Source organism: Seriola dumerili, unplaced genomic scaffold (assembly GCF_002260705.1).
Source record: "Seriola dumerili isolate Sdu_G_001 unplaced genomic scaffold, Sdu_1.0 BDQW01000226.1, whole genome shotgun sequence".
NCBI classification, from domain to species: Eukaryota; Metazoa; Chordata; class Actinopteri; order Carangiformes; family Carangidae; genus Seriola; species Seriola dumerili.
In genome coordinates, this window is record NW_019174481.1 from 2,331,045 (window position 1) to 2,357,023 (window position 25,979).

The 25,979-nt window shown below is 40.7% G+C and overlaps 2 protein-coding genes across 2 annotated transcripts; both read right to left on the reverse strand.

Annotated features, from left to right (window-relative positions):
* Window positions 1–1,458: 1,458 nt before the first annotated feature.
* On the reverse strand, window positions 1,459–14,580 carry LOC111228886 (phosphatidylinositol 4,5-bisphosphate 3-kinase catalytic subunit alpha isoform). Its single transcript, XM_022754995.1, has 21 exons — window positions 14,545–14,580; window positions 13,214–13,629; window positions 12,733–12,942; window positions 12,341–12,591; window positions 11,734–11,979; window positions 11,410–11,495; window positions 11,200–11,305; window positions 10,394–10,546; window positions 9,750–9,884; window positions 9,391–9,515; window positions 9,129–9,210; window positions 8,779–8,943; window positions 8,529–8,632; window positions 8,115–8,286; window positions 6,615–6,721; window positions 6,132–6,253; window positions 5,631–5,709; window positions 5,259–5,429; window positions 4,966–5,083; window positions 4,729–4,880; window positions 1,459–4,490 (listed from the first exon to the last, which is right to left on the reverse strand). The coding sequence occupies exons 2-21, from the start codon at window positions 13,563–13,565 to the stop codon at window positions 4,220–4,222; spliced, it is 3,207 nt and encodes a 1,068-aa protein (XP_022610716.1). The 5' UTR covers window positions 13,566–13,629; window positions 14,545–14,580; the 3' UTR covers window positions 1,459–4,219.
* A 2,238-nt stretch (window positions 14,581–16,818) lies between these two features.
* Window positions 16,819–18,226, reverse strand: LOC111229141 (calcium-activated potassium channel subunit beta-2-like). Its single transcript, XM_022755336.1, has 4 exons — window positions 18,168–18,226; window positions 17,872–18,042; window positions 17,396–17,591; window positions 16,819–17,103 (listed from the first exon to the last, which is right to left on the reverse strand). The coding sequence occupies exons 1-4, from the start codon at window positions 18,224–18,226 to the stop codon at window positions 16,819–16,821; spliced, it is 711 nt and encodes a 236-aa protein (XP_022611057.1).
* Window positions 18,227–25,979: the final 7,753 nt, after the last annotated feature.

Below are 25,979 nucleotides of genomic sequence, written 5' to 3' on the forward strand. Positions count from 1 at the left end.
TATATTCCTTTAGTCCGGAATTGTCCGCACATAAAACATCTAAAGGGTTTCTCATAAAAGTATTCCAAGTTATGAATATTGTTGTCCGAAGTGTTTGCAGACTGTCCAGCGTCTTGAGTCGCACCGCTCTTCATACGTCTCCCTCCTTCCGGCTGCGGGACAGTGGGTACGCTCGTTTTCGACTCCAGTCCAGCTTGTAAAGGTGGATCGGGTCTATCATCTTCTGGTTCAAGATCGGACGTACCTAAGCCACCACAACCGTTGCGTGCGGAACGTATAGTTGCCATGGTAGTTGCGGCAAGCTGACCAATCAGAGCACACTGGGCTCTGATTAAGCTTCAGAGTGCCGAGTCCTGAGCTCTAACAGAGCATTTAAGAGAGGGTTAATGGACTGCAGCATAAAATATATAGAAAAAGAAAAAATATATATTTTCAGAACATTAAAGCATGTAAATCTATTTTGGTAGACAACAAGAATGAAATGATTAACACTAAAAATGGCCATAATCAATCCTCTTTGAGAATAAGTGGCAAGAATAAACCATAAATGTTAAAGTCCAAAGACAATTCTGATACTGATGAAAATATGATTATATGTTGATAGAAAGATTCAACTTATGTTCAAACAGCCACACAACAAGAAAAAGATACTGAACTTGACATGGTTACTTATGAAAAGAAAAAGCAAAAAAAAAGATTTTAAAATCATTTACTATATTCCGTCTTTAACTTTTAAGAGTTATATATATATATATATTAATTCCATCGATTAACTAATGCGTAAATAGTCTCATGGATAGTCTCATAGTCTATCGTTGCTTCAGGTACAGGTATGTCCAGGTGAGCCCTGGGGTCCAGCTAGCTAAAATAATCTAAGCTAGCTGGAGGAGCATTTTGAATGCTTTTGTTTTCACTTTCATCTGAGTTTCTGATATGGAGGATGAAAAATGTCTTTTAATTATTATTATTACTAATATTATTATCATTATTATTATTATTATTAATATTATTATCCTAAAGACAAAAGTTTGCCTACAGAGAGAGAGGTGTTACTTTATTTTAGTATTTATAATTGTATATGATTTTGGTACTGATGGATGATGAAAGCAAGACTTCAGATCAGGCTTCAAATGACAGTTGTGCAATTTAGAATATGTGTGTTTTGTTTGAGTTGTGTAATAGTGTAGTAATAATAATGATAATAATAATAAGTAGGTTCTCTTGTTTATCTATTTGTGGGATGAAAGACTTGTGCAGTTTAGTAACTTCTAGGACATGGTCTAACCCTCCATACCATCCTAAAGACCATGCCCTAGAAGTTTTATACATACTGGTCCAGTTTGCCTCATAATGAGTCTTGTGTGTAGTTTCTAGGGTAAGATTGAGGAACAAACATCTTTTTTCGTTTACATATTGACTCAGGCTTTGTCCCACACTGTCAAATTTTATTATGAAGCAGAACAATGAAGAAGTGCCATGTAAATAGCAGACATTTTGATAGTGTAAAACAATGTAATAAAATAATCTATTTAGATAGGGAGAAATGTTTTTATTCAACAGTACAATAAATGAATGCATACAGTTTCTTATCAGACATGTTCATATGAGGATGACTAAAACAAATATCTGAAGAGGGTTTTATGATATATACAGATGGATAGATAACTAACATATGAATGTGGTTCTTTTTAAAACATGCAGGGTAGCTTCTTCTTCCTTATTGTGCTTACAGACTTCTACATAGGGCAATTGATCTCCACCTGACATGAAGATCGCACTCTGACAACAGCATGAAGTCCTTGTCCTTCATTCAACAATTCACCTCTGCTTTGTCATTCATATCAATTCAACAACTAGAAGCTGTCTACTGGGTTTTGTATGAGGATGGTGCACATTTTGCATGATTCCTCCTTTTCTTTTTGGTTAGCAGTTACATATATGAGTTTGCTTACATTTAAAAATACAAAAATATATTACCTCTGTAGTTATTCAAGGAAAGCATTTGCACACGTAGTAGCAGTATCAGTATCTGTTACCTTCATTGTGACTTTGTTGTACCCCACACAAGTAACAAGGTCATTTCTATACATGAAATTCAAGTAAACATCATCAGGTCAAACAAAAAAACAAAGTAGATATTTGAGGACCTCATGCATAATGCAGTGTGAGAAACAGAATACAACCATAACAAGTACAAAGGGAAAAAAGCATCATTTAGCTAATTCTTCCATAAAGTATATGGGGTCTAGTTCTCTCAGTTTGGGTCCGGCCCACTGCTCTGTATCCTGTACAGAAGCACATGCATGTTGGTAGGATCGGTTTCCTGAACATTTTTAAACCATGAACAGAAAACAAAAATTCTACTTTCAGACAGACTCGAGTGTCCAGGAAACCGCCCTGTTAGATATCATTTGGTAAAGCTAGAACATTTACTGACCTCTTACATATGTGTCTGTGCAGTGAGCGAAACTGCAAAGACTATTCTTCCACACATAAGGGTGACAATCATAGGAAAGAGTAGGGAAGAAGACACTTGGAAGGTTTAAAAAAAAAATTCACTTCGGTTTCTTTTCTTTACCTGGATGTCACAATCTGGGACCTTATGGCGAATGTAAGGAGAGAGTCTGTCTTAAATTATCTGTCATATGCGATCGAGAACAAGGAGACGAGAGCAAAGCTCGACATCTCAAACATTTTACAGATGGCTTAGATTGAAGCTCCACATAGAAACCTGGTAAGGAGAAGCAAAAGGCAGGGTAGAAAGGCGTTTCTCACAGTTCTTTTTGTTGGGAAGAAGTAGACGATACTGTTACAGTGCAGCAATGTGCATTTTTTTTCTTCCATGTACTGTCTGTACAAAGTTCACTGACACACTTCTGTGTGTGAGCATGTCAGGGGAGATGCGTTCCGCTCTCTGCCTTGACATCAACTTCTCACCTTTTTTTTCTTTTCTTTTTTTCTTGCAGTATACAGTACATATTAGGATCACAACTTGCATAGTGTAACAGCACAGCACACAAAAGGAACACTACGCATCCTTTTCCCCTGCGTTTCTCGCCTTTATCAGCTGAATAACAAAAGAGCAATTCATGACACGTCATACAGCTGGCCATCAGAACGCTTTTCTGCAGTCCATCTGCGTTCCAACTGCGTGGGGTCGATGATGGACATTTGTGCCTCTACATCTGACACAGAATAATACTGATAGACAAAACAAAACAAAAACAAATACTGCGGAGATCAGTGCTATGAGTACACGAGACTTGGAATAGTAGTGACTTTTTTTTTTTCTTTTTTTTCTTTTTTACAATAAGACTGCTGAGTAGTGGGGTTACACATCTAGTACTTTGGCTCAGTAGAAAATAGACTCAAAAAGGAATATGTGCACCGAATGCATACAAGTCTATGGATATACCGCTGTACAAAAGTCAGTTATCTGGCGTTGTGTGATTTCTAAACTGAGGACACGTCGTCTGTCGGCTACAAATTACTCATTATTCGAGTTGCTCTGAAAGTGTTAAATGTGTAAGTGTGTAAGTGTTGTCAACAACATGTCCTCTGTCAGTCCTGCACTTAGAGTGTTGGTGATTGTTTCTATGATTGTAAAGGGAACTATGATTTTGTGGGCACCTGCCAGGCTTCTGTGTCTGAGCTGGCCTGGTTTGTGTGCACCAATATCTCCCCCATCTTCGTCAGTTCAAAATAGCTAGTGGAAATAAACAGTCAGTTTATCATTAGAAAAAGCCATCTGTGCTCATGGTTTACCACTTCATGATGTTCCTTTCTTAATGCTGATGGTTGTAGATGTGTTGAAAGGAATTTAAAAAAAATAATAAAAATAAAAATTTGTCCATATCTTTTTCGCATGAAGAAGGCCAATTTAGTCGAGGTCCATTACACTTGATAAGTTCCTATGAAGAAGGCAGATGAAATATAACTCTACCCTGCCTTCTCAAGTTCATAGTGCAGGGAGAAGAAATTCAGACACCTTTAGAGACAGAAGCATTTAGGCATTATGTCCCTGAAATAGGCCCTTCTGAGCACCCTTATTTTGTGGTGCGCTGGCAGGTAATGTTTCAGAGTCATACGCTGGCAGAAATATTAACCAGGCCTTGCTGTGTTCGGGGAAAATACCTCGCTCGCTTCCCACTTTTCTTTTGGTTATTAGTGTGCTGTTGTTGCCACAGTCCTTTACTCCACTCTTTCCTTAGTTGCCAGCTTAGTTCATGGCATGCTGGCGGATTGTGTGAAAGATCCAGTCCATCTTGGTAGTCCACCCGCCATGGTGAGCGTCATTCATTTGCTTCATGAAGTAGTCGAGGGCCTCTTGCTCCGACTTGTCCAGGGCCAGGGTCTTCCTGATGTAAGCGATGTCGTCGAATGACTGCAGCTCGGGCATCCCAGAGCCCAGCATCATGGAGAAGAGGTTGATGAAGAGATTGGCGTGCTGCCGGATTGCCAGGTACGCTTTGTAACACATCTCCTGGAACCTGGTCGGCAGAAGGAAAAAGATTACCAAAATGGATGGAAGTGGTGAAGACATATGGGGACAGAGAAAACAATAAGAGACCAAGTGGGAAATTCTGCCACAACGAAGAGATGAAAGCTCAATCTCATAATGCCATAGAAAATTGCTCAACACCAATTAAGCTTTGTTTGTTTTACTAAGTCACGGATCATTTTTCTTTCATCCCAAGATAACAAACTCATGTCGACCGCTGGTGTTACCTTTCAAACTCCCTTGTTTTGGTGCACTCTTGTGTTCCTTTGCTAATAACGATCAGGAAGTCCTGTGTGAGAACGAAGGGCACACGTTCTCTCTTGTACCCAAACTTCTTCTTTTTGTGGTCGAGGAAATGGCCGAAGTCAATGTGGAACAGCTGTGAAAAAAAAATTAAATAATTATCAGAGGCAAACAGAAGTATCTATATATAACATAGAAAGAATGTCAAATGTAATCTTTACCTGTCCGTCATCTTTGACCATAATGTTGCTATTGTGTCTGTCCCCTATGCCCAGGATAAATGTTGCTACACAGTAGCCTGCACATGACCGTGTGAACAGATCTATGGCCTGATCATACCTGAAAAATCAAACAAATGGAAAATACTTTAGTCTCAGAGAGGATCCAGTAACAGATTGTAAAGACTATTACTCCAAAAAAAAGTTTTGTAAAGTCTTCACATTAGTCATAATATTATCACTAACACCACCTCTACACCCCACAGAAGACCAGAAAAGCTGTATGAATCACTCACATCTCTCCCTTGTTCTTATCCTTGAGCCACTGATGCAGCGTGTGGCTGTTGAACTGCAGCGCCCCCTTCAGGCCTCCTTTGCACTGGATCTGCATGATGGTGTGCGAGTTCCTCACTACCTCGATCAACCCCACACAGTCACCGATAGACAGGCAACCGTATGGCAGCATCCTGTGAAAGGAAGGACAGAGAACATCTAGAGAGGCAGAAAAAACGAGGACAGCAGTGATGGACTTTATATTAAATGGCCTGAGGTGGCTGGCAGGGGTTGCCACTAATCTGCATTCGAGCGTGGAGTGCAGAACATGAAAGGTCCAGCGCCTGTTAATGTGTACTTGCATCCTCGCTGTCATGGTGAAGTGAAGAGCCTACCTGAGATCAAGGCCTTGGTTCTGCCAGATGTTCTCCATTATCCTAATGATCTGCAGCGTCAGCATGTCCTGCCTCAGATCTGCGGAGGCAGAGAGAGACAAGGAGGTGGATGACAGTGAGGTGAATATTAGCTGCTTAGCTGCTCTTTGATCAACTCTATGATGCAGTATGGTGCAGTGCTGTCAAACTCAGTTTGGTCAAAGATGGTGCAGCAAAGTGCAAAAGCAGCTACAGGAAAGTGAGATTCAAATAACGTGACTTGTTCTTTCTGAATTCTGTGTAAAAAGCATAGATGAGGTTGTGTTTGTGTACCACGATATGCCCTGCAGGCTTAGACTGAATTATGCTACATGCTCAGCAAGAGCATTTTCAAGTCTGTGTTTGTGTGTGTGTGTGTGTGTGTGTGTGTGTGTGTGTGTGTGTCTCAGAGAGGCAAGGATGGACAAAGAGGTGGAGAAACAGTAGAGAGATACAGGGTATAAATACACAGACAGAACTCACCATCTCCATTTTTGAAGATGATTTCGTTGTTCTGAAAGAGCAGCTCTGACATCATATCTGGGTTTTCCCAGTTAAGCCACAGAGGTCGCTTTGCTGATGACATCATCCTGCATTCTTCCAGACTGAAAAAGACACAGGGATGTGTTTTTATGAGAATGAAAAAAGACAGAAAGGAAGACACTAATTTCTCAGTATTTGTGGCTGCACTTACGAGTCACAATGTATACATTACTTCTTCCTGACTCAGTCATGTGGCTTTACTGCAAAATGAGGCTGTGTTCTAAGAGCAGCGAGTACGTTCTGTCCCTAAATGTACTTTTTCATTTATCTCCATACAAACTCAAATGCATTTTTTTTTTTACTAAACCGATAGTATAGTATTTTAAGCCTTGAAGAAAGAAAGGCAAAACACCTGCAGAGGAAATAAACATTAAATGCCAACCATTTAAGAGGAGAGAGTTAGATAAGACAGTGCTGATGTACCGGAGGTTTCCCAGCTGATGTGCTGGATTCAGTGGGGAGGTGAAGTTCTGCAGTGCATCCATGTAGTCAGGCCTTCTCATCTGCTCCACCAGAAACTTCATTTGAACCTTACAGGAGATAAACAAACGTATCAGTTATCAACAACCTGGTGTTGAGCAGCTGGAGGAGTAGGCCAGCCTGGTGAATATGCAGTAAATACAGACAGCTTACTGCTGCTTTTCTTCAGCAAAATCATTAACCTCTCACAATGAGGTAATGCTGCTTCAAAGATGGATTTTGGGTAATGGCATGCACCCTCTAGTGGCCATGTTGGAGGTCCACAGATCTTGGCATTGTCAGTGAAAATAGTTTGAGAGATTTTGAAACCTATGACTGATCTAAACAGCAGAGTAGAGCAGTTTTATGCTGAGTGGATGGACACTTGGCAATTTCCTCACGGTCACCAGTTAGTGATCAGAAAATCTAGTCTAGATTCAGCAAGTCAGTCTGCTCAATAGCTAGCTAACCAACACACCAGCTTAGACAATTAGAAAATTAACTAGTGGCTAAAACCTTCTTGTAGCCCAGAGTTGGATATTAAGTTGGATATTATTACTTTTTACTTTGCTTAGCTTCTTTGGTGGCTAAAATAATTTGTTTTGATTTTTTGTATCATTAAAAATAAAATTGTTAAATCACATCTACAAATTATTTTGATAATCTAATAATGAGTAAGTCTTCAATAGTGTCCAGTGCATTTATTTTTCAGCCTGTCCTCCCTTCTATTTCCCCCTGATTTATGAGTAAATTCTAGTATTTTAGTAACCAATGTCCTGTTTTCTGCTTTAATTCGCGCTTGCTGTGTTTTATGTTAATGCAAATTCAACATTTCCTCTCTTCGTGAAAACAGTTCCAGCAGTTAAGAGGACATAATATTTACTTCCCTAGAAGGCCTTTACTATGAAACATCTACAACAGGTGTCTACCTTCATTAAGAGCAGCTTAATATCAACATGGCACAGCAAATTACAGCTGATTAAAATTAAACAGCACATGAAAACTGCATTCCTATTAAAAAAAAAGGGTAATCTAGGAGGTACTGATATTGATGGAAATAATGCTGTAGAAATAAAGATTATGTTAAATGTACCATCCCAACATTATAGCACAGGTACCAATAATTCAAATTTTTTTTACCCAATTTTACCTCTGGCCTTATTGGGAACTAAACTTAAATTAAGTACCAGCTTTTATTTTATATATTATTTATTTTCTGTATTAATTTTAATTAATTCATCTTAATCTAAGCTATTTTAAGCTATTCTAAGCTATTTGTAGGAATGGCTCAAATTTTTCAAGATGTATTATGCTGGTTTGGTTGAAATGCATTTAGCTGCAAGCAAACTGAAGGCAGCTCTACTACATTGTGGCATTTCTCTGGCCAGATTGGTCCAGATGTTGCTGAGATTAAACTAGACGATTAACTGGATCAAAATTAACAGCTGTCGCCTGTTAGATTACCTTCTGTGCCTCATCTTTTTTCTCCTGTTTGAGGAGGTCGGTGAGATTGATGAGTTTCTCCATGGCCTCCACCTGTCTGCTCAAGTGCTTCAGATACATGCCACAGGCCCGGCAGTACGACTCCAGCAGCAAGCCGAACCGCTGGCTCACCGTCTTGTTGTGCATCTCTGACCTGCGCACGTACAAGCAAGGAAAAAAAAAAACTCATTGAGAGGTTGTTCGTGCCCTGAAGGAAATTGTGTACAATTCTCCACAGATACTCACAGACACTCAGTATCCCAAACACTGACTGACATGTTTCCAGAGAACTTTCAATGTGATTTGGGACCAGACAGTTAAGTGACATTCAAACAAGAGTTTAACCTTTGAGTCACACACAAACAGCTGAAAAGAGCCCTTTTAAAATTAACTCACTTTAAATGCCAGAAGAAGAAATGTCCTATCCTCTGATTGGTTAATGCCTTTTTCAGCAGGAAGCGTGCAAGTGGGTTATCGAGGTACTGCTCATACTTTAGAACCTGGACACAGAGAAAGCACCACAAAAACATTGTTATTTGTTTAAAAAACACTACTAGAGGACATCAAGCTGAAACATCAACTTGCCATAATTAACACCATTTACTTACAAACATTCACAGTACAGCAAAAGAAAGATGCAACGCACCTGAACCAGTTGAATGAGATACTGAGAAAGTTTGTCATCAGTTAGGTATTTCTCAAGGCACTTTACGGCAAAGTCTCTGATCATCGGATCGGGGAAGTTGCAATCCAGCAACTCCATGGCTTGTTCTGGCTTGATAGCAGGCCAGTCCTTCAGAAGGCAATACATCTGAAATGAAAAAATAAACATGCACATATAGACTAAACAACCCTGAGACAGTGCGTGAGTGTGCACTATCTGTGTAAAGATCAGCCGAGTTGCATTACTATAACAACCAAGTTCGGCACATATCTATTACGCCACATGATGTCCTTCAAAATAAAGGTGTGTCAGCAGTAGAAACCTGAGCTTACCTGTGCAACCTCATCTCTGGAGTTCCATTTCACAGCCAAGAGGATCTTGGGAAGGATCTCTGGCATATTGACACAGTCTTGTCTAGGACAGTTTGTAGATTAAAAAAAAATGAATTGGTTTTATAATATCTAGGTCAGGCAATTATGACAGTAGAATGACTTTTGAGTAAAGTTTAATGGTTTTGATGACAGAATGTTTAATGTAGACCCCTCACACATCCTCAAAACCCCATATAAATGTAAACAGCCACAAACACATTACCTGTGCCTCCACAGAAAGTCTTTCTCCTGCTCAGTGATTTCAGACAGCGGGTCTCTGTTGCACACCTGCCGTAGCTGCTCATTGTCACTGTCAGTCAGGGGGTTGTCACGTGCCAGTCTGTTACTCTATGACACACAGTTTAATAAAATTAACCAAACAAGAATAAACAGCAGCACATTGAGTTTTACAGTGACCTGTGTCACATAAAACTTATATGTGAATAAAACAGTGATATCAGGTCGCTCTCTGTGATGTGTGAACTACAATGTGACAGCTGCTCAGAATGAAAATCAGATGTCATGATGAATCTGGTAAGTAAAGCAAAAGACACAATGAAAAACAAATGCATGTTAACTTACCAAACCGGTGTGGCAGTAATTAAAGCCAAGCTCTCTGGATATATTCCAGTTTGCATGGTCCTCAATGGTGGTCATATCAGGGAACTTGACGGGGCAACTGAAATGGTCGAACTCCAGCTCAAGACAAGGGGTTTCCTGCATGTTCAGAAAGGGAAAGGTCACGCAAAGTGTTTACTGTCATCAAAGAAAGGTGCCTGTGACAATGAGTAATTAATTAAGTGGGATAAGAAGCTTGGTTGCTTAAATCAAGGCGGCTTAAATCCAGCTCTGAAACCCTACAGCTGGATCAAAACTGGTTTTTGAGGCTTACACGAGGTCAGTTGCAGACACAAGCATAATACATATTCATATAACTTAAAATAGTGGGGGAAAGTTTATGTTTTATTTATTATCTCCTTAATGTTTCACGATGGTCCATTCTGATCCACACAACTGAAAGAGATCTTTGATAACCTGTGTATTTTAAATTCTATTATAACCCTTATATTTATAACAAAAAACATTTCCAGGGTAGATCCACAGAGAGCAGTGTTATATTTGAAATCACTCCATCACCTCAATATTTGCTCTGTAAAATAATAAGAACCGCTACTGCAAACACAAACAGTGAGCATTATGTTCAAACGGTGACATTTGCTGTTCACCTTGTTGGGGTTAGAGCCCGTGACGCCGATAGGGTTGAGCAGGTCCTCCAGGCCATGTGGGACAGGCCACAGGTTGAGAGCCATCTTCCCTGCTACTAGTGTGTGGGTGTAGTCAAACAGGTTGATGTTGCCCCAGGCGAGGGGACAGTGCTCCTACAGGAAAATACCAGTAAGATGATGCATATGAAGATGATTAAACAGGCAACAGCTCAGGGCTATGAAACAGACAGGTGCAGTGCAGAACACAAGAAGCTGTTGATTCTTATGCAAATATTAACCGACTGTTAACTGCTTTGACTCATAACACAAATAGAAATTTAAATGAATACGTTGCGTCTTAACATTTGAGAATCCTAAAGTAACATTTCATGTTATAATTCTTAATATTTCCATGAAATAACAGGCCATTTGTGATTTACGGTCAGCATTTTTTCAGCAATAGTCATTAAAATATTATAAAGAATACTGCTAATGCTAAACAAACAATTGCTACAGCTGCTGCTTCACATTAAAAGCTTTCAACCGGTGAATCAGTCACAGGAAGCACATTCATCAGAAATACAACAAAGCATTGCATGTTCCTTTTCTTTTCAGCACTTTTTGAAAGTTGATCAGTTTTAAATTGGAGTAATGGAAGTAATAGTTGGTTGGTAACGAAAACAACCAAGCACAGTGAGCTGTTAGATGAAACGCTGCAGGCAACAGGCTGCTCACCTCCAACTCCACAGCAACAGAACCAAATCAACCAAGACTGATGCCTTATGCATTAAAACTTTAAGGCAGCATTTCAGCATTTCACTGCTAACCTCTTTAGCTCCCTTCCTCCCTTTCACAGAGCAGATGGAGAGACAGAGTCGGGCAGCACGGGGGATGTCTGGAATGTACATGTCGTAGTTAAGCCACTCATTCCACCTGGAATAAACAGGGAAACAACCATTACCATAATTAATACTATTACTGTCGCAAATCTGAGTGAAATCCCAGAGTATAACACACAATTCTTCATTGTGTCCTACCTGGGGTTCGAACAGGGCACCCGCTGGGTGTTGACATTGTCACACAACTGCTCTCCACCGTGGTATATCCCAGTCCTAACGTAGATCTACAGCAGTCACAAGAACAGCAAATTTATATACTCATCCATTGAGTGATAGATCTTTCACTGCCTTTCTGAATGTATAAAGTCAAGGACACTGTCTTCAGATAACCTCCAATGTACTGGAGATGTGAGATTTTAGTCAGAATTTATTTTAGTCAAACTAGAACAAAGCAGAGAATATTAAAATAAAAAAAAGACAGGGTAGCCACAGCACCAGGTTGATGCACTGATGCATTTGTACCTTGTCAATGTCTCTGATATTGACATTGACGTAAGTGGCGCACAGTATCCTGATCCTGAGCGTTCCGTTGATAGTCCACAGAGCCTTGGTGGCTGTTTCCCCATTCATGTAGGGTGTTGCTGTGGATATTCGCCTTGCGTACGACGGCATGGTGAAGTTGTCCATGGGCAGCTGGGAATACAAGCTGTCTTTTGCCATTAGCATCAAGTTGGGCATCCGTCCCAGCATGATACAGCTGCGCACATACTGTTGAGGGCAGACAAAGTGACATTTTGAAGTAGCTGTGACTGTGACATTTTGAAGCCATTCATTCTGTTTGACATTCACATGATTACTAGGTTTATCAACATGTAAATTATTGGATTTTACAATTACAACTCAGCAACAGCTGAAACATTCAGCACTTTGTACTTAATATACCATGATATGTATGGTCTGTTCCTGAAGCAGCACATTTTACAGGCAGCATATTTTCTCATAAATTTCATTTCATGTCATAAATGTCAAGCCCATTTGAACTGGATGATAATTTGATGTGAAGTGGATCTCTCCCCCCTTGAAGTACAATAGCATCAGATGCAGCTAAGCTAAGATTAAATTAGATTACCTTGTACTGACTCAGAGGGTATTTCTCCAGTAAGTACTCGTCGCAGCCACAGACTTTGAGGATGTACTTTCCCTGATACTCCTGCACACACATCTTTAACTGTTCCTGGGAGAGCAGCATGCTGCGTGTCTTCTTACGGATGGCTTCTGCAATCACCTGCTCTGGCACATAGTCATGGTTGATCTTCAGGGTATACTTCTGTTTGTCATTGCTGGGTGACACAATAACCCAAATGACCACAATGATTTGACCTGAGGGAAAGAAAATAAAATATCAAATCTTAAAATTTTGCTATCATTTTGCATACACAGAGAAAGTGTTTGTAAAATATATTATTGTAGTTTTATTGCAGTGAGTATTTGCTGACCAGAGCCTCGAGTAAAATGTCTTACCTTTGTCTAGCTTGTTATAGATGTGCCTGGGAAGTTCTGCTGAGGATTCTACATTGGGAGGGTACACATATAAAGCTCTACTGTGGGGTCCATTACTATCTCTGAGGTCCACAGCTTCTTTGCAAACATTTAAAATGTTCCTTCTGAAGTCCTGCACTTCTGGGTCTTTCACCAATTCAAACTCACATATAGGCATTCCAATAGCAAAACCTTCAAGGAAAAACAAATGATTAATAAAAATTAGCCGTGAGTCCTTTAACCTCTAAATGTTTTAAGATACATTATCATGACGTGAAATAATAATAATACAATGCAATTACATCATAACACAATATATGTTGTGGCCAGTTAAACCCAATGGTATTATGTTAATCCTCCTCACTGTGGGTAATGACATTGCCAAGGCCAACGGCTGTTACAGTACATTACTGTATAGCACAGTAGGTTGTTTTGTATCTGCGAAAGAAGTCAAGGATCATACCTATCTCTCTGTTAAGAATTTTCTCTTCTCTGTTGCCTACTGGCTCAATAACTTTGAGGAAGGCCTGGAAGAGCCTCAGATCACATAACCTCCTGGTCTCATCGTAAAACTCCTCCCGCTCTGCCTCCTGGGTGACACTGACAAAGATGTAGGAGCTCTCCTCCTGCAGCAGATGGTAAAGAGGGTACTTCCTGGCTTCTTTGAAAAGCTCATGCTTGACTGTGATCAGTGTGGCCTCCCGGAGGCACTCCAATGTGAGAATCATGCCATTTGGCAGAAGGCAGTCCACTAGGATGCTGGGGGGCATCAAGTGCATCCCCCATAGTTCTCCTGAGGAGGGCCTGGGAGGCATGGTCGTGCCAGCAAATCTGCTCTTTTCAGAGTCTGGTAATTATCAGATGAGCGATGTCAACCAACTGCGAGAAAGAAGGAAAGAGAATTATATAAGAACCACTGACTTATGTTCAATCATGCGAACACATGTGGTAAATATCTGACTTCAGTAATGGTAGAGTTGCATAGCACCAGAATATAAAAATGTTACATACACACTCCTGAGGGTATCCCCAATTTAACATGGGTTTCTAAACGTTTTATACCAAGTCTGTAAAAACAGTACAGGGGAATGAATAAAGGACTACTGTATATTGCTTTCAGGTTTTTGAGTTCACCACACTGCTAACTGCATTTATGTAAAGGTACTTTCGCTCAGTTTGACAGATAATAACAACACATTTATGACAGCTCTAAGATGCATGTTCCAACAAATAAAGATGTCACTGCGTTTATATATAACGCTAGCACCTAAGCTAATGACCATATAACTTGTCACTGCATTAAGTAGAAAAAAAACTTTCGCTTTAACGACTTTGTGTTAAACTAAGTCATGCTCAAGTCAAAGAGGGGGCGATGAACCAATAAATATCCAGTGGTGTAGAATGAAAGTGCTTCAAAAATCATGTAAACAAACTTGTTAGCTAACAACCATTACCCACACATTAGTTAAGTGTGGCTAACACGGCTAAGATTTCGCTTTATGCCCCGGCTTGTCACCTCGACTAGTCACTGTGTTGTTCTGCTGCTTGGTGGGTTCAACATTAGGTGTTATTTCTTGGCTAGCTAGCTAACCGTGCTAGCCAGGTTCACTAAGCAGATCAATGTCATTTGAAATATGAAAACCTCGACTCATATACAAGCTAATGTTAGTCTGACGTTACTACAATATAGGGGTGCGACCAGACAGTTTGTCGTGTGAGTAACCGGGTAGCTGTTTTGATCAAGACTAAAAGCGAACACACAACAAAACATGAAAAAAACAAATATAACGCTACCTGTGTCAGTTAGCTGACGCCAACCGGTTAGCCGCGAAGCCAGTCAGCCAGCACAATCATTAGCAGCGGCTAGCTGAGTAAATCCCATTCGTGCCCGCTCTGGAAGTCTCAACCAGTGGTGCTAGGCTAGCTCTAACCTTAGTTCATCCAAACAATGATACTGAGGGGTCGGGACAGTCCCGCTTCATACAGAGAAAAGACGTCCCTATCTCCCGATGATGTTGTCAATATGCTGTAGTGGAATAACCGGATAATACTTCATGATGTTCTCCATTGTGCTGTCCAAGGAATACACTACACAGTTTAGTAGCACGCTAGCTCCAAACAACTAGCCTGCTCGAGGACTGCTAGCAGGCTCATCATCATGGACCGCCCTCCCATACACAAGAGTGTGTTTAGCTGGTGGAGAGAGCAGTTTGTCATGAGATGAGACAGGGGAATTATCGGGAAACCGCTTGTTCACTGTTTTCTTAGATGGGAGATGAAATGCCTCTTAAGAAAAGCTACTGAAGGGCACATGAGAAAAACAGAGCCAAAGTTGTTGTGTTGTTACAAACAGTCATATGCAGAGCCCAGAGCAAATTCTTTCTGCAGCATGCGCGTGGTTGAATGGATGCCCCAGCCCTTTTAATATTCCCTGTTATTGGAAAATGTTTCTGTGGTATTCGTGTCCTATGACCTCATAGTACCACAGGTAAAGCATATTCTGTGGTAATATATCACAGAGCCTGTGGTACTTTACCATAGATTAACCCCAACCTGCATTTTCTAGGGCTGTGGTTTCCCAAACCCTATCGCAACAAGGACCCGCATTTGATAAGATTTTCTCCCAGGGACACCCATCTGATAAGATTTTTGCTTTTATCACAGAAAGTGTTTGAAACCCCCCGGCCAAAATAGTCATACATTCTGTCATTGTGTTACTTAAGAATGGAACTATAGTGACAATAAATGATTCCCCTTTTTGCTGGGGAACCCACTCAAGGACCCTTGGGGGTCCATGGAGCCTAAACTAAGATGAGGTACAATATCACTGAACGTGTCATACGGTCCTATGATAAACATCCCCAGATAACCACACAACCCTCTGAGTCGGCTGCTGCTACATGAGCATGTGGTACACTGCCACAGAATGTATGGTATATATTACCACAGGATGTGTAGTACAGTGCCACAGAATGTATGTTAAGGGAGAGACACATTATTAAAAAAACTGTCTGCTAGATGGAGAATTCATACATTGTGTTTTATTGTTTCTACACAGAACATCATGTTTTCCCCTTTTCTTGTTGTTTATTGATAATAAAATTTCAATGGAATTCAATGGAAAGTTGTAGGCCATGGGCAGAGGTAACGTAATGTTCATGACCATCGTTCAGCAGTTGAACAAACAAGTCATACATTCAAGGAGAGGGATATTCTCTAAAAACGATAACTACCATCAGCCAATCAGTATCATCATCACTGTGTGTTTTAAATGCAGATGAAAATGTTGAAGAGAAGACTGTGCAGCCCTTGCAGAGGTATGTGCTTGGTTTGTGCTTTCTAGTGAATAAATATCATACTGGCAATGGTCGTCTATTACAGCTGCAGAGCCACTGTGTGTGACATCACAATGACAGCATTTTCTGTTTCTATTAATGAGATAACCTGAAGATGGATGCATTAGTTGCTATGTTGAGTGAGCGTGTGTGTGTGTGTGTGTGTGTGTGTGTGTTGGTCACTGAGATAATGTGTATAAAATAAGAACGTATTGTTTCAGAAAACAATCACATGATTATCAAAAAATTAGATTATCAAAGTTTGAGAAAATTCTCAAAATTGTACAACATTGCTCAACATTAACAACCACAAACATACAAGATATTTTTGGAAAGACAATAGTGTTTCTCTCTGTTCAAATGTAGGTTGGTATTATCATATAAGTGTCATAGCAAGCACACACTTATAATTTAAGATTACAGGCAGAATAAACTTCCTTGTAAACATGTAACTTCAGAGCAGTTTACAATGCTATAACACCATGCAAAATCCAGCCATAGTTTTCCCTGTATAACAGCGAGTTACATGTCTGACAGTTTCCACCTCAGAACATTCAGTTCACTTTTATAAACAGTCACATCCTCAGTCCGGAGTGAAAGTCAGCTGTTCCAAATGTCTCATCTGAAGGGGAAAGTTTGCAAGGTCACAGCAAGATTGTTCTCAATCCGTTTCATGTCATATGTCCATCACCAAACCGCCATATGTTCAGCTTTCACAGCTGCTGCACCCATTTCACCTCTTGATCTTCCCTATCTCTTCACACAGTCTGGAGAGGTACTGTGTGAGCTTCACCATCACGATGATGAGGGCCCCTCCTGCCAGCATGCAGGAGGGCCAGAGCAGTGAGTGGAAGACGACGCTGTAGTCGTACAGTCGGGTCAGGAGAACGGTCTCCTGCTGCTCGCTCGGGTCGTAGTAACAGGGGACCTGCTGGTTCACCTTCAGGCGCTCAGAGATGTTCATAATCATGGTGTGCATGGCCGCAGTGTCCTTCTGGCACCTGGGCACATAGAAGCACTGCAAGGACAGGATTGAAGGACACTCAGGTTATCTCGAGGGCAATCAGTCAGTCATACTTATTGCTTTAGTGATTGGGGGTCTCGAGTTTCATTTACTTCACAACACCGAATACATCACCCGTCACGTATCATCTTTTAGCTTGACCGGGAAAAATTCCAAATCCTATCAGCTAACATTTTCTGCATTGGGAGCAGAGTACATCTATAACCAGGCCAACATCTGACAGCCGCTGTAAACATTCGAAACGGTTCAGTAATTCCCTGTATTTTCCCTCTGGCGCAGTACTCACTTCAGAGCTGGCGTCCTGGGTCTCTTCATTGTGAGATAAACGGCTGACACGGCCCGTGTTATTGACGCTCACGTAGACCTGCAGACAGGGGTATTTGGAGACTCTCCAGCAGTCTGACCCACAGTTGTAGGAACAGTTCATGTCTGCTGTGACCGTGGAGTTGAGAACAACACACACACCCTCCTCTGTCCATACACTGTGTTGACATTTAAATGAAGATCCAATTTAATGGGGGGGGGGAAAAGCATTAAAGGGGGGGGGGGGGTCACAGTATGAAATCAACTTGGTTTGGGGTGTAATTTGTTCCTGAAAATCTGGTTTCATAAAGTATTTATTTTTGCAATTTTCAGCTTGAGAGAGCACTGAAACATTTTGTCAACAAGCACATCTGATGAATAAAACATGACAGGACAGGAATATCAAAGTTAACTCCTTTATACAGTATTTTTTTTTTTTTAAAGACCATAGGCCCGTACCTGTCTGCATAGGAGCGTAATATGGTGATCCCCAGGACAAAGTACATCATGACTGATGAGAGGATCATTCCAAGACCGAGGAGAATGGCCCGATCTTCACCAGGCTTTAGAGCTGTCACCGTCTTCTTCTTATCCAATAAATCTACCTCACGAAATTTCTTGTAGATTGACCTGATGATGGAAAATGAGGAGGAATCATTATTTAAAAGCTCTTGTACAAATGACATGAAAATCAAAGTTAATGCAAATCTCCTTAAATGTGAATTTTCAGGCCTGAAATGGTGTAAACCTGTTACCTCCTCTCATTTCCTCCCCCCGATCCTGCAGTATTTTTGGCCCCTGCCACAAAGAACATCTTTCCTGATGATCCACGTCCTCCTTTGCTCACTGAAGCCGAGCGGAAAGATTGCTGAAAAGACCTAAGAGGAATTACAGCCAATTTTATATTTAGGAGTTCTTACACTGAAATGAACTTTCAGCACCAGGAACATAAATATAACAGAAATCATAAACCGGCGGTTACAAAACAAAGAGAATGACAAATCATACTGTACCTTTGGTGCATATTTGCTGTCAAAGTCACTCACTTTTTGTAAATATGTCCAGTTTTGTACAAAAAGAAATAAGTGTATGCTTCTCTTTACAACCCTGCAGTTCCTTATGATGTGCTGGGACAGGAAGCACCCCTGATACAGTCAACTACACCAGGTAAACATCTCTTTTTAAACACAAAGAAACGCCACAAAGGGTAAACAAGATGACAGATAGCCAGAGATAAAAGGTGTTAATGATGATGAGAAAACAACCTACCTGCTGTATCCTGAACACTTCAGCTGTCAACACAAAGTCATTGGGTCCTCTCTTGACACAACAACAACAACTCCTTGCATGTGCCTCCTCTTGTTCTCTGCAGGTCCTACAATTGGCAGAAAACACAGTATTCAATACTTCACATGAAGCTTTGGGTCCCATAAATAACATTAGCCTTAATTCAGATGCAAATGAATGGGCGACCGAGACATTATGAGTAATTAGTTCTGGGTCGGCTAAGGGTTAGTTTGGGGTTAGTGTTAACGTGAGGGTCGATGCAAAACCACTCATGAGATTGCCAGGGATTTATTCAAAAAAACATTTTGGGACAAATGAGCTTCCATGGCTGTGTTATTAGTTATGTGTGGTCATTTGTTCATATCAAAGCAGTAATGTCACTGCCTTGTCAAAAGCAGAAGTGTGCTCCATCTTGAGCCAGAAGTGAATAAGAAATATGAATAAATCAAGTGGGAGTCAACAAACAAGTCACATTGTTTATTGACTCCCCTTCAGATGCAGAATGATCAGTACAGAATGGATTAGATTTTGTATTATTGGACATTCTGTAGCCATTATTCAGTCCTCTAGCATTTTCATTTTTGCGGGGGATGACGACCTCACCAGAGTGCTGGGAGCAGAATAGTTGGAAAACAAGCCAACAAGTTCCTTTTAGACGAGTAATTTCCTCATTGTATTACATTCCCAGCTGCTTAAGGGAAATTTTGCTGAGGGGCAACGACAGTATGACACAAGACATCTGCAGGAAACCATAGATGTTATCTGCATTTATGCTTTCCTTGAAACATTCCATACAATACTGCATGCATACCCATAACAAAGAGTCACACTTACATTATTTTTTTTGCTCTGTCTTACAACTTTCCAACTTTTCTCTTCTGTAAAAAGCATGCTGAGCATTGCCACTCGAGTGCCTCAAGTTCCACACATAACTGTATTGATTTCAGCTAAACATGGAGACACACACTTTCAGAAATACTGCCTTGCCCCTTGTGTCTACTTTACAGCCAAGCAAAGGATTTTAAAGGTTTGAGAGCTGTAAAGTTGTTGGTAGCTGTGCCTCACACTTCATGGAGGCTGGACTTACAGTGGCAGGTGACTTCCTACCTAATAACTTATACGGAAACGGACAGTGACGCTGTCCTTAATGACATGTGGGGCAGGCAGTCTCACTCAGGCTTTGAGCCTGACCTTGCAGGACCTTCCATGTAAGCTCCAAATGAAGGAAACTTATTTAAAACATTTAAAACAAAATGTTCCAAATGTAATGTGCATATTTCCCACATTCCAGATAGGTCTCAGCAACATGTTAACAAGACAACACTGTTTTACAATAATAATTTTCTCATTTATTAAAACTGACAGTGATGGAGATTTTATTCATATGAGCAATAAAAAAGTATGTTCACTCCAAAGTCCATGAGACTCCTGAAAATCTGACATTATTGAAGTGAAATGGCTAAAACAGTGCATCACAAATTGTATCATCGCCACAGGATGAAAAGTGGTTCTGAATGACAGTCACCAGCTTGAAAATTTAAATATGGTTGTACCCTTCCTCACATCTCTGCTTATTCAAAAAGCTCCTGAGTCTGCAGTGTTGCCTTGTGAAGCAGTGGAGGGAGACAGTCTTTGTGTGTCTGAAGAGATGCTCCAACACCCAGCACTAGTGTGAAACTGCTTATCCCAGCAGGAACGTATTGTTCAGATTTTCCTATTATCAGTTTAATGAACTTCATATCCGGAGCCAGAAGCAGATAGGATCATCTGACCTCACTGTATAGTCTTTATGGGTGTGTCCTTGGTTCATATTTCTTCCAGCTGCCTCTCTCCCATCTTGTGAGACTAAAAGCGTGACTGAATGAGTGAGCCACCAATATGGCATGTTGTGGACCATGTGGTAGATCTCATACATGGGCCCGCACCCTGGGGTCCGAAGGGTCAGACAGACAGCATCTCTTCATCTCATATCAGTGGGATCTGCTGAATTACTGAAGTTCAGGTGCAGTTTTACAGCCAACAGCAGCAACTGAGAATTCTGCTTCACCTGCACAATGTCACCAGAAGAGACGCAAAACAAATGCAAAGAGATGCATAACGACCACAAAGACGAAATACAACTACAGAGCTGCAAAACGACCATAAAGTGACAGAATATGGTCACATAGAGAGAGAGAATGGCACAAAATTGCAAAGAGATATGAAACGACACAAAAAGCCTACAAAAGGGATGCGAAACAACCACAAAGACACAAAACACCAACAAAGACAAGAAACAACCACAAAGAGTCACAAAGAGTCACAAAAAACACAAAACGACTACAAAGAAACACAAAATGACCACAAGGAGACACAAAACATCTACAAAGAGATCCAAAAAGACTACAGACCCTAAATGACAAAGATACTACAAAAAGAAGCAAAATGACCAAAAAGAGGCACAAACAGCCAAGTTGTTTGTGGTGGTTTTGTGAAGCTTTGTATCTATTTGTTCCTGCGCTGTGTAGGAGGATGGAGGGACCTTTTACATGTCTATGCCTGGGGGCCCCATTGTCTCATAATTCATCCAAGGTCTTATCTGACTATTTGTATCTCACCTGAGATCTGAGGACTCAGCTTTGATCCAGAATATTTTTTGCTTTAGTAGGTGTTTGCGCTCACCTTGCGTGTTTAACAGCCATGTGGCATTCAAAGCCTGGCCTGCTATCAACGCGCTCTTTGATGAAGAATGTCTCAGGATGTATTTTCTGCCTTGTCCTTCCAGTGATTATTGCTTCTCTGTCAGGTGTCCCAGTGTTTGGTGCCTTAAAAAAAAGGTCACATGCTCCACTGGACAACTGCACAGCACCCCATGGAAGTATAACAAAGCAGTAAACACTTACCTGAGGTCCACACACTGGCATTTGAATAGTGTGAACAGAGCAAGGCACAGCCTACTAAACTGCATGTCACAAGCTTATTGCACATGCTGTTCATATTATTCTACACAATGCTGTGTCAAAACCCAATCATCCATTTATAATTGTATTATGCGTATTTCACAGTTGTTACCATCTTGCTGTGCCTCAGAGTGAAAAACAGCATGTGCCCATTAAAAATATCCAATTATGATTCACTGGGCACCTCAAGATGAAGAACTGCAGTAAGCAGCAGGTCAGTCACAAAATCCATGTGGTTGCTAAATCTGAGACTTGTAAAAGTATGCAACTCTTCTGTATTCCCAGCTATGTGCTGTGAGTTTACCCTCTATTGTGTGCTGGATCATTTTTAGGCACGTTTGGTGCTGCGTGCGTGTTTGTGTGTATGTGTGTGTGTGTGTGTGTTGTCACGGTCTCTGTGTTTCTCCCTGGTGCTTGAAATAATCTCTTTCTTTGCACATTCAAATTACAATAAGCCCCATCTTTTGTGTGTAACTAGTGTGTGTCCCGAGTAGAAATAGCAGTGGTAATATGTCCAATCTGTGAGGTCCTACCTCTTGTCCACGGGTTGTTATGATAATCCAGACTTTGGGCTACAACTGTCAGCAGTGACTCTCCAACATGGTCTGGGCTCCCAGGGACAGCAGCTGGCTACCTCTTATTTAAACTCTTACCCCCCAAGTGAACAGGATGCTTGCCATACCTGTGCGAGTAATACGAGTTCCCTGTACAATGCCGTCATGCTTAAAATGAGTTGCTCCAGCACAATGAATCTCAACTGTACCCTCAAATATCTGGCTCTGAGAGGCTGCGCTGTGGGCCCACTGCTATGTTTGTGGCAGACACTGCTGCACATCCACAGAGGAATTCAGGAGCAGTCATTTCAAACACTTCTGCCTTTTCATGTTACAAATGTACAGTATGTATGGGCGACTTCAAAGACTATGACAAAAACTTTGCAACATATGACCACAAGGTGTCTCTGCAACCTCAGAAACTAGAGAAAAAAATAAAAGGGGGTGAGGGTCTTTGACTGATTACCAGCAACAGATCAGATGCTAGGATGGATTTTTGTGGTTGATGCTTTCATCTTGGTAAAAGAGGAAATGTAAATGTGTTAAATTTTTTTTGGGAAAATATGTTAGTGTGTATGGAAAAAGCTAGACTGCTCAGTGTGTTGGGTATAAATGTATAAAGTTACATCTTTATTAGTAGATTGGTTTAGGTTGCATGCTACAAAAAAGTAATGAAATCACAGGTTGTTCAGATATTATAGAGTAAATTAATGCTGTAAACATTGTTAGAAGTTTTACAGGAATGCACTAAAACTTTATACATAATTTGAAAGCCTATATATACCCATTAAAATTGTCATATTGGGAGGAAGAGGGGAGGAAAGAGATGCATTGCAGATGGTCTTCTTTCTGATTTTTGTTCATCAGATGTTCGACCATTTATGCATTACTTCTGTGGAATGTTTTTATTTTGAAAATCAAGTGTGATTTTCCGCAGCAGTATTGGTCTGACCAGATGGGGATTTTTCCCTTGCAGACCCCAGTCCTTTATAACAGCAGCATCATCTCATATTCTGCTAGAAGTGCACACTGCTTACCACTTTACATTAACTGCCTTCTCCAAGACCAATCCCAGCGCTGACCAGAGAGTACAGTATAATGAAAGGCAATCTCCCCAAAGAACTCCGGAGCTCCTCAGCTCAGATGCTTTCCCCTTTAATTATGTGTTGGCCTTTAGCCTTGAAGAAAAATAACATCCCTTTTGCATACAGTAGGACAGGAGGAAAACACGTGCACAGGAATAGCAGGATGAAAAAAAAAAAAAGACTCAAGGGCAGATGGAAAGGCATTCGTATTTATTTGAGGAAAGGCCTAAACATAGCTACAAAGAGGTCCACGCTGTCTTCAAGTACCACATTTGGAGGTGAAACAACATAGTTACACAGGGGATGAAAGGCGATTCTGCTTCTTTGTTTCTCGGGATCTAAAAATAACTCTTGCTGAGCAGGCAGTGAAGCTGAGCTGCAGTCCCTTCTCTTGCTCCATTTTCCTCCTCATTCTGTCGCTCACTCTCTCTCACACATAATGCATCATGGTAATATCGCATGTGAGGTGACTTTTACTTCAGATGTGATACAGTTAGTGGGTGAGCTTGGTCTGGTCCTACGAGAACTGCTGTTATCTGACATACAACATGCACCTTAGATACAGGAAGTGTTGTTAATATTTGTACAGTAATTGAGAGTAAAAAAGTACGAATGTACAAACATCTCTGGGCTAATAAGGAAAATAGAAATTATCAATTTGTCAAAGATGTGTTATTTATTTTAAAGGGTTTGCAAGTAGAATAAAATTATAGTTTCCAGTTATTATTCATAGCTTGAAATTGTTTCTTTTTGTTGAAAAAAAAATATAGTCACTAATCTCTCGAACACACACACACACACACACACACACACACACACACACACACACACACACACACACACACACACACACACACACACACACACACACACACACACAAAAAGGCAATACTGCCGTTGCTAAAGCAGGTGATAAAGTTTGCTGCCACTTGTGTGGCTGTATCCAAGCAATTACAAAATGCCAACAGGTCCAGCACATATTTATCAGTGTTGCCACTGTGCTCACATCCCTAGCAACCTTGTGTTATTGTCCTGCAGATTAGTTCCCCACCCCCACACACACAGATACCATACTGCTGTACCCCTCGTGATCTCACATTTATGGAGGGAAACAGTGCTAATCTCATTCTATGGAGAGATAGATCTGTAGTATACGGACGCAAACACATTTAGAGATTTTCACAGATGAATTCTGACGTGTATCTTTTATATCTATTAATGTACAGAATACAATATGTGCACATGCTGTATGTAAAAATTGATGAGTAGGATTTACAGTCACGAAGAGGAGGTGAGTCAATTCACAATATTTCCCCCTAGAGTGAATCATATATTGCGTAAAGCCTGGCATTGGAGAGGAGGAATTTGTTTTGCATTTCTTCACTGGCAGCCAAAACACCCTCACACAGTGGGAGTGATGGAGCACACATTTCTGTTTATCCTGGCTCGAGGAGAAAGAAACAAGGGGCAAATCACCCATGAATGGAACAATGGAGGCAAACAGCACTGAAACTGAAACCTGTTTTGCAGAACAGTTTTGTGTAGTGTGCATGAGATTCAACCCCAATCCTTGGAGTTTTAACATCGAGACCACCTCTGGTAGAGTAGATAAATTACAGTGCACTGTAACATCCAATCACCCATCCATATTAGTGAATGTGTAGCACAAGATATTAGACCAAGAGGTCCCTGGTGGACAAGTTGCAAAGATGCTGACAAAGGGCCAGATGAGCACTGATATAACTGAGTGGGAAGATCAAACAGCTCAGAGACTGGGAGGTAGCAAAGGAACAAATCAGTGGACTGCAGTAACATACATTATCTGCTACAGCCAAATCCATCACTCAACAACACAGTTAATCAGATAGGCTATACAAATAATTTCTAACCTTTTAGACTTTTACCATCTGATTGCATGCAAATGCAGTATCTCTGCTATACTATCAGTGTTGACTTGGCTGATGTGTAAATGCCAAACTATTCTAACAATGCTAAAATATTTGTCTCACAAAATGATATATTATTTTGATGATGGGGATGTTCTTTGGTTTCCTTGTGTTTGTTAAGATGCACAGAGCGTGATAAATTGGAAAAGGATGTTTCAAGTGCATCTGTGTTCCCAGAAGAGATTATTAGATTTGTGGCAGCGAGAAAAACCACTGCAACAAAGGATTTACTGAATATGCTGCACATTTTCTGCTGCTGTACAATAAATCTAATAGTCCCCAATTCAGGATTTCATGATATGTCATCATCTCACAAAGGAAAAGGCTAAGACAGTGTAGCCACTTAAATGGGGACAGTCAGCGATGACAGCCAAACAAGATGCACTGTGGATTTTGACAGTGAGCATCCAGTTTTTACTCAAGTAAATCCTTGAAATTTCATAAATCTTGCAGCATGAATGCTTTCAGGCTATCATCTTCACTGATTACATTGGGGAAATTAATAATATTATGGATTATGTATACAGCTAAAAAAAAATGTGTAAAACACAGATTGCACTGATGATGTAAGCTTGTTGTTGACTTTCCCAGTCTGAATGACTGAGCAAAGGATAGGGGGTGGGGTGTCATTAATCCATGGCTAGTGATGACCAGACAAGCAAAAAAGAGGTGTAGTGGGGGATGGGCGAGGACACTCTTGTTGTGACTGGTGCTTGGCTGCGGTACAAACTTCCAGAGGCCTAGGCATTTTTTTCT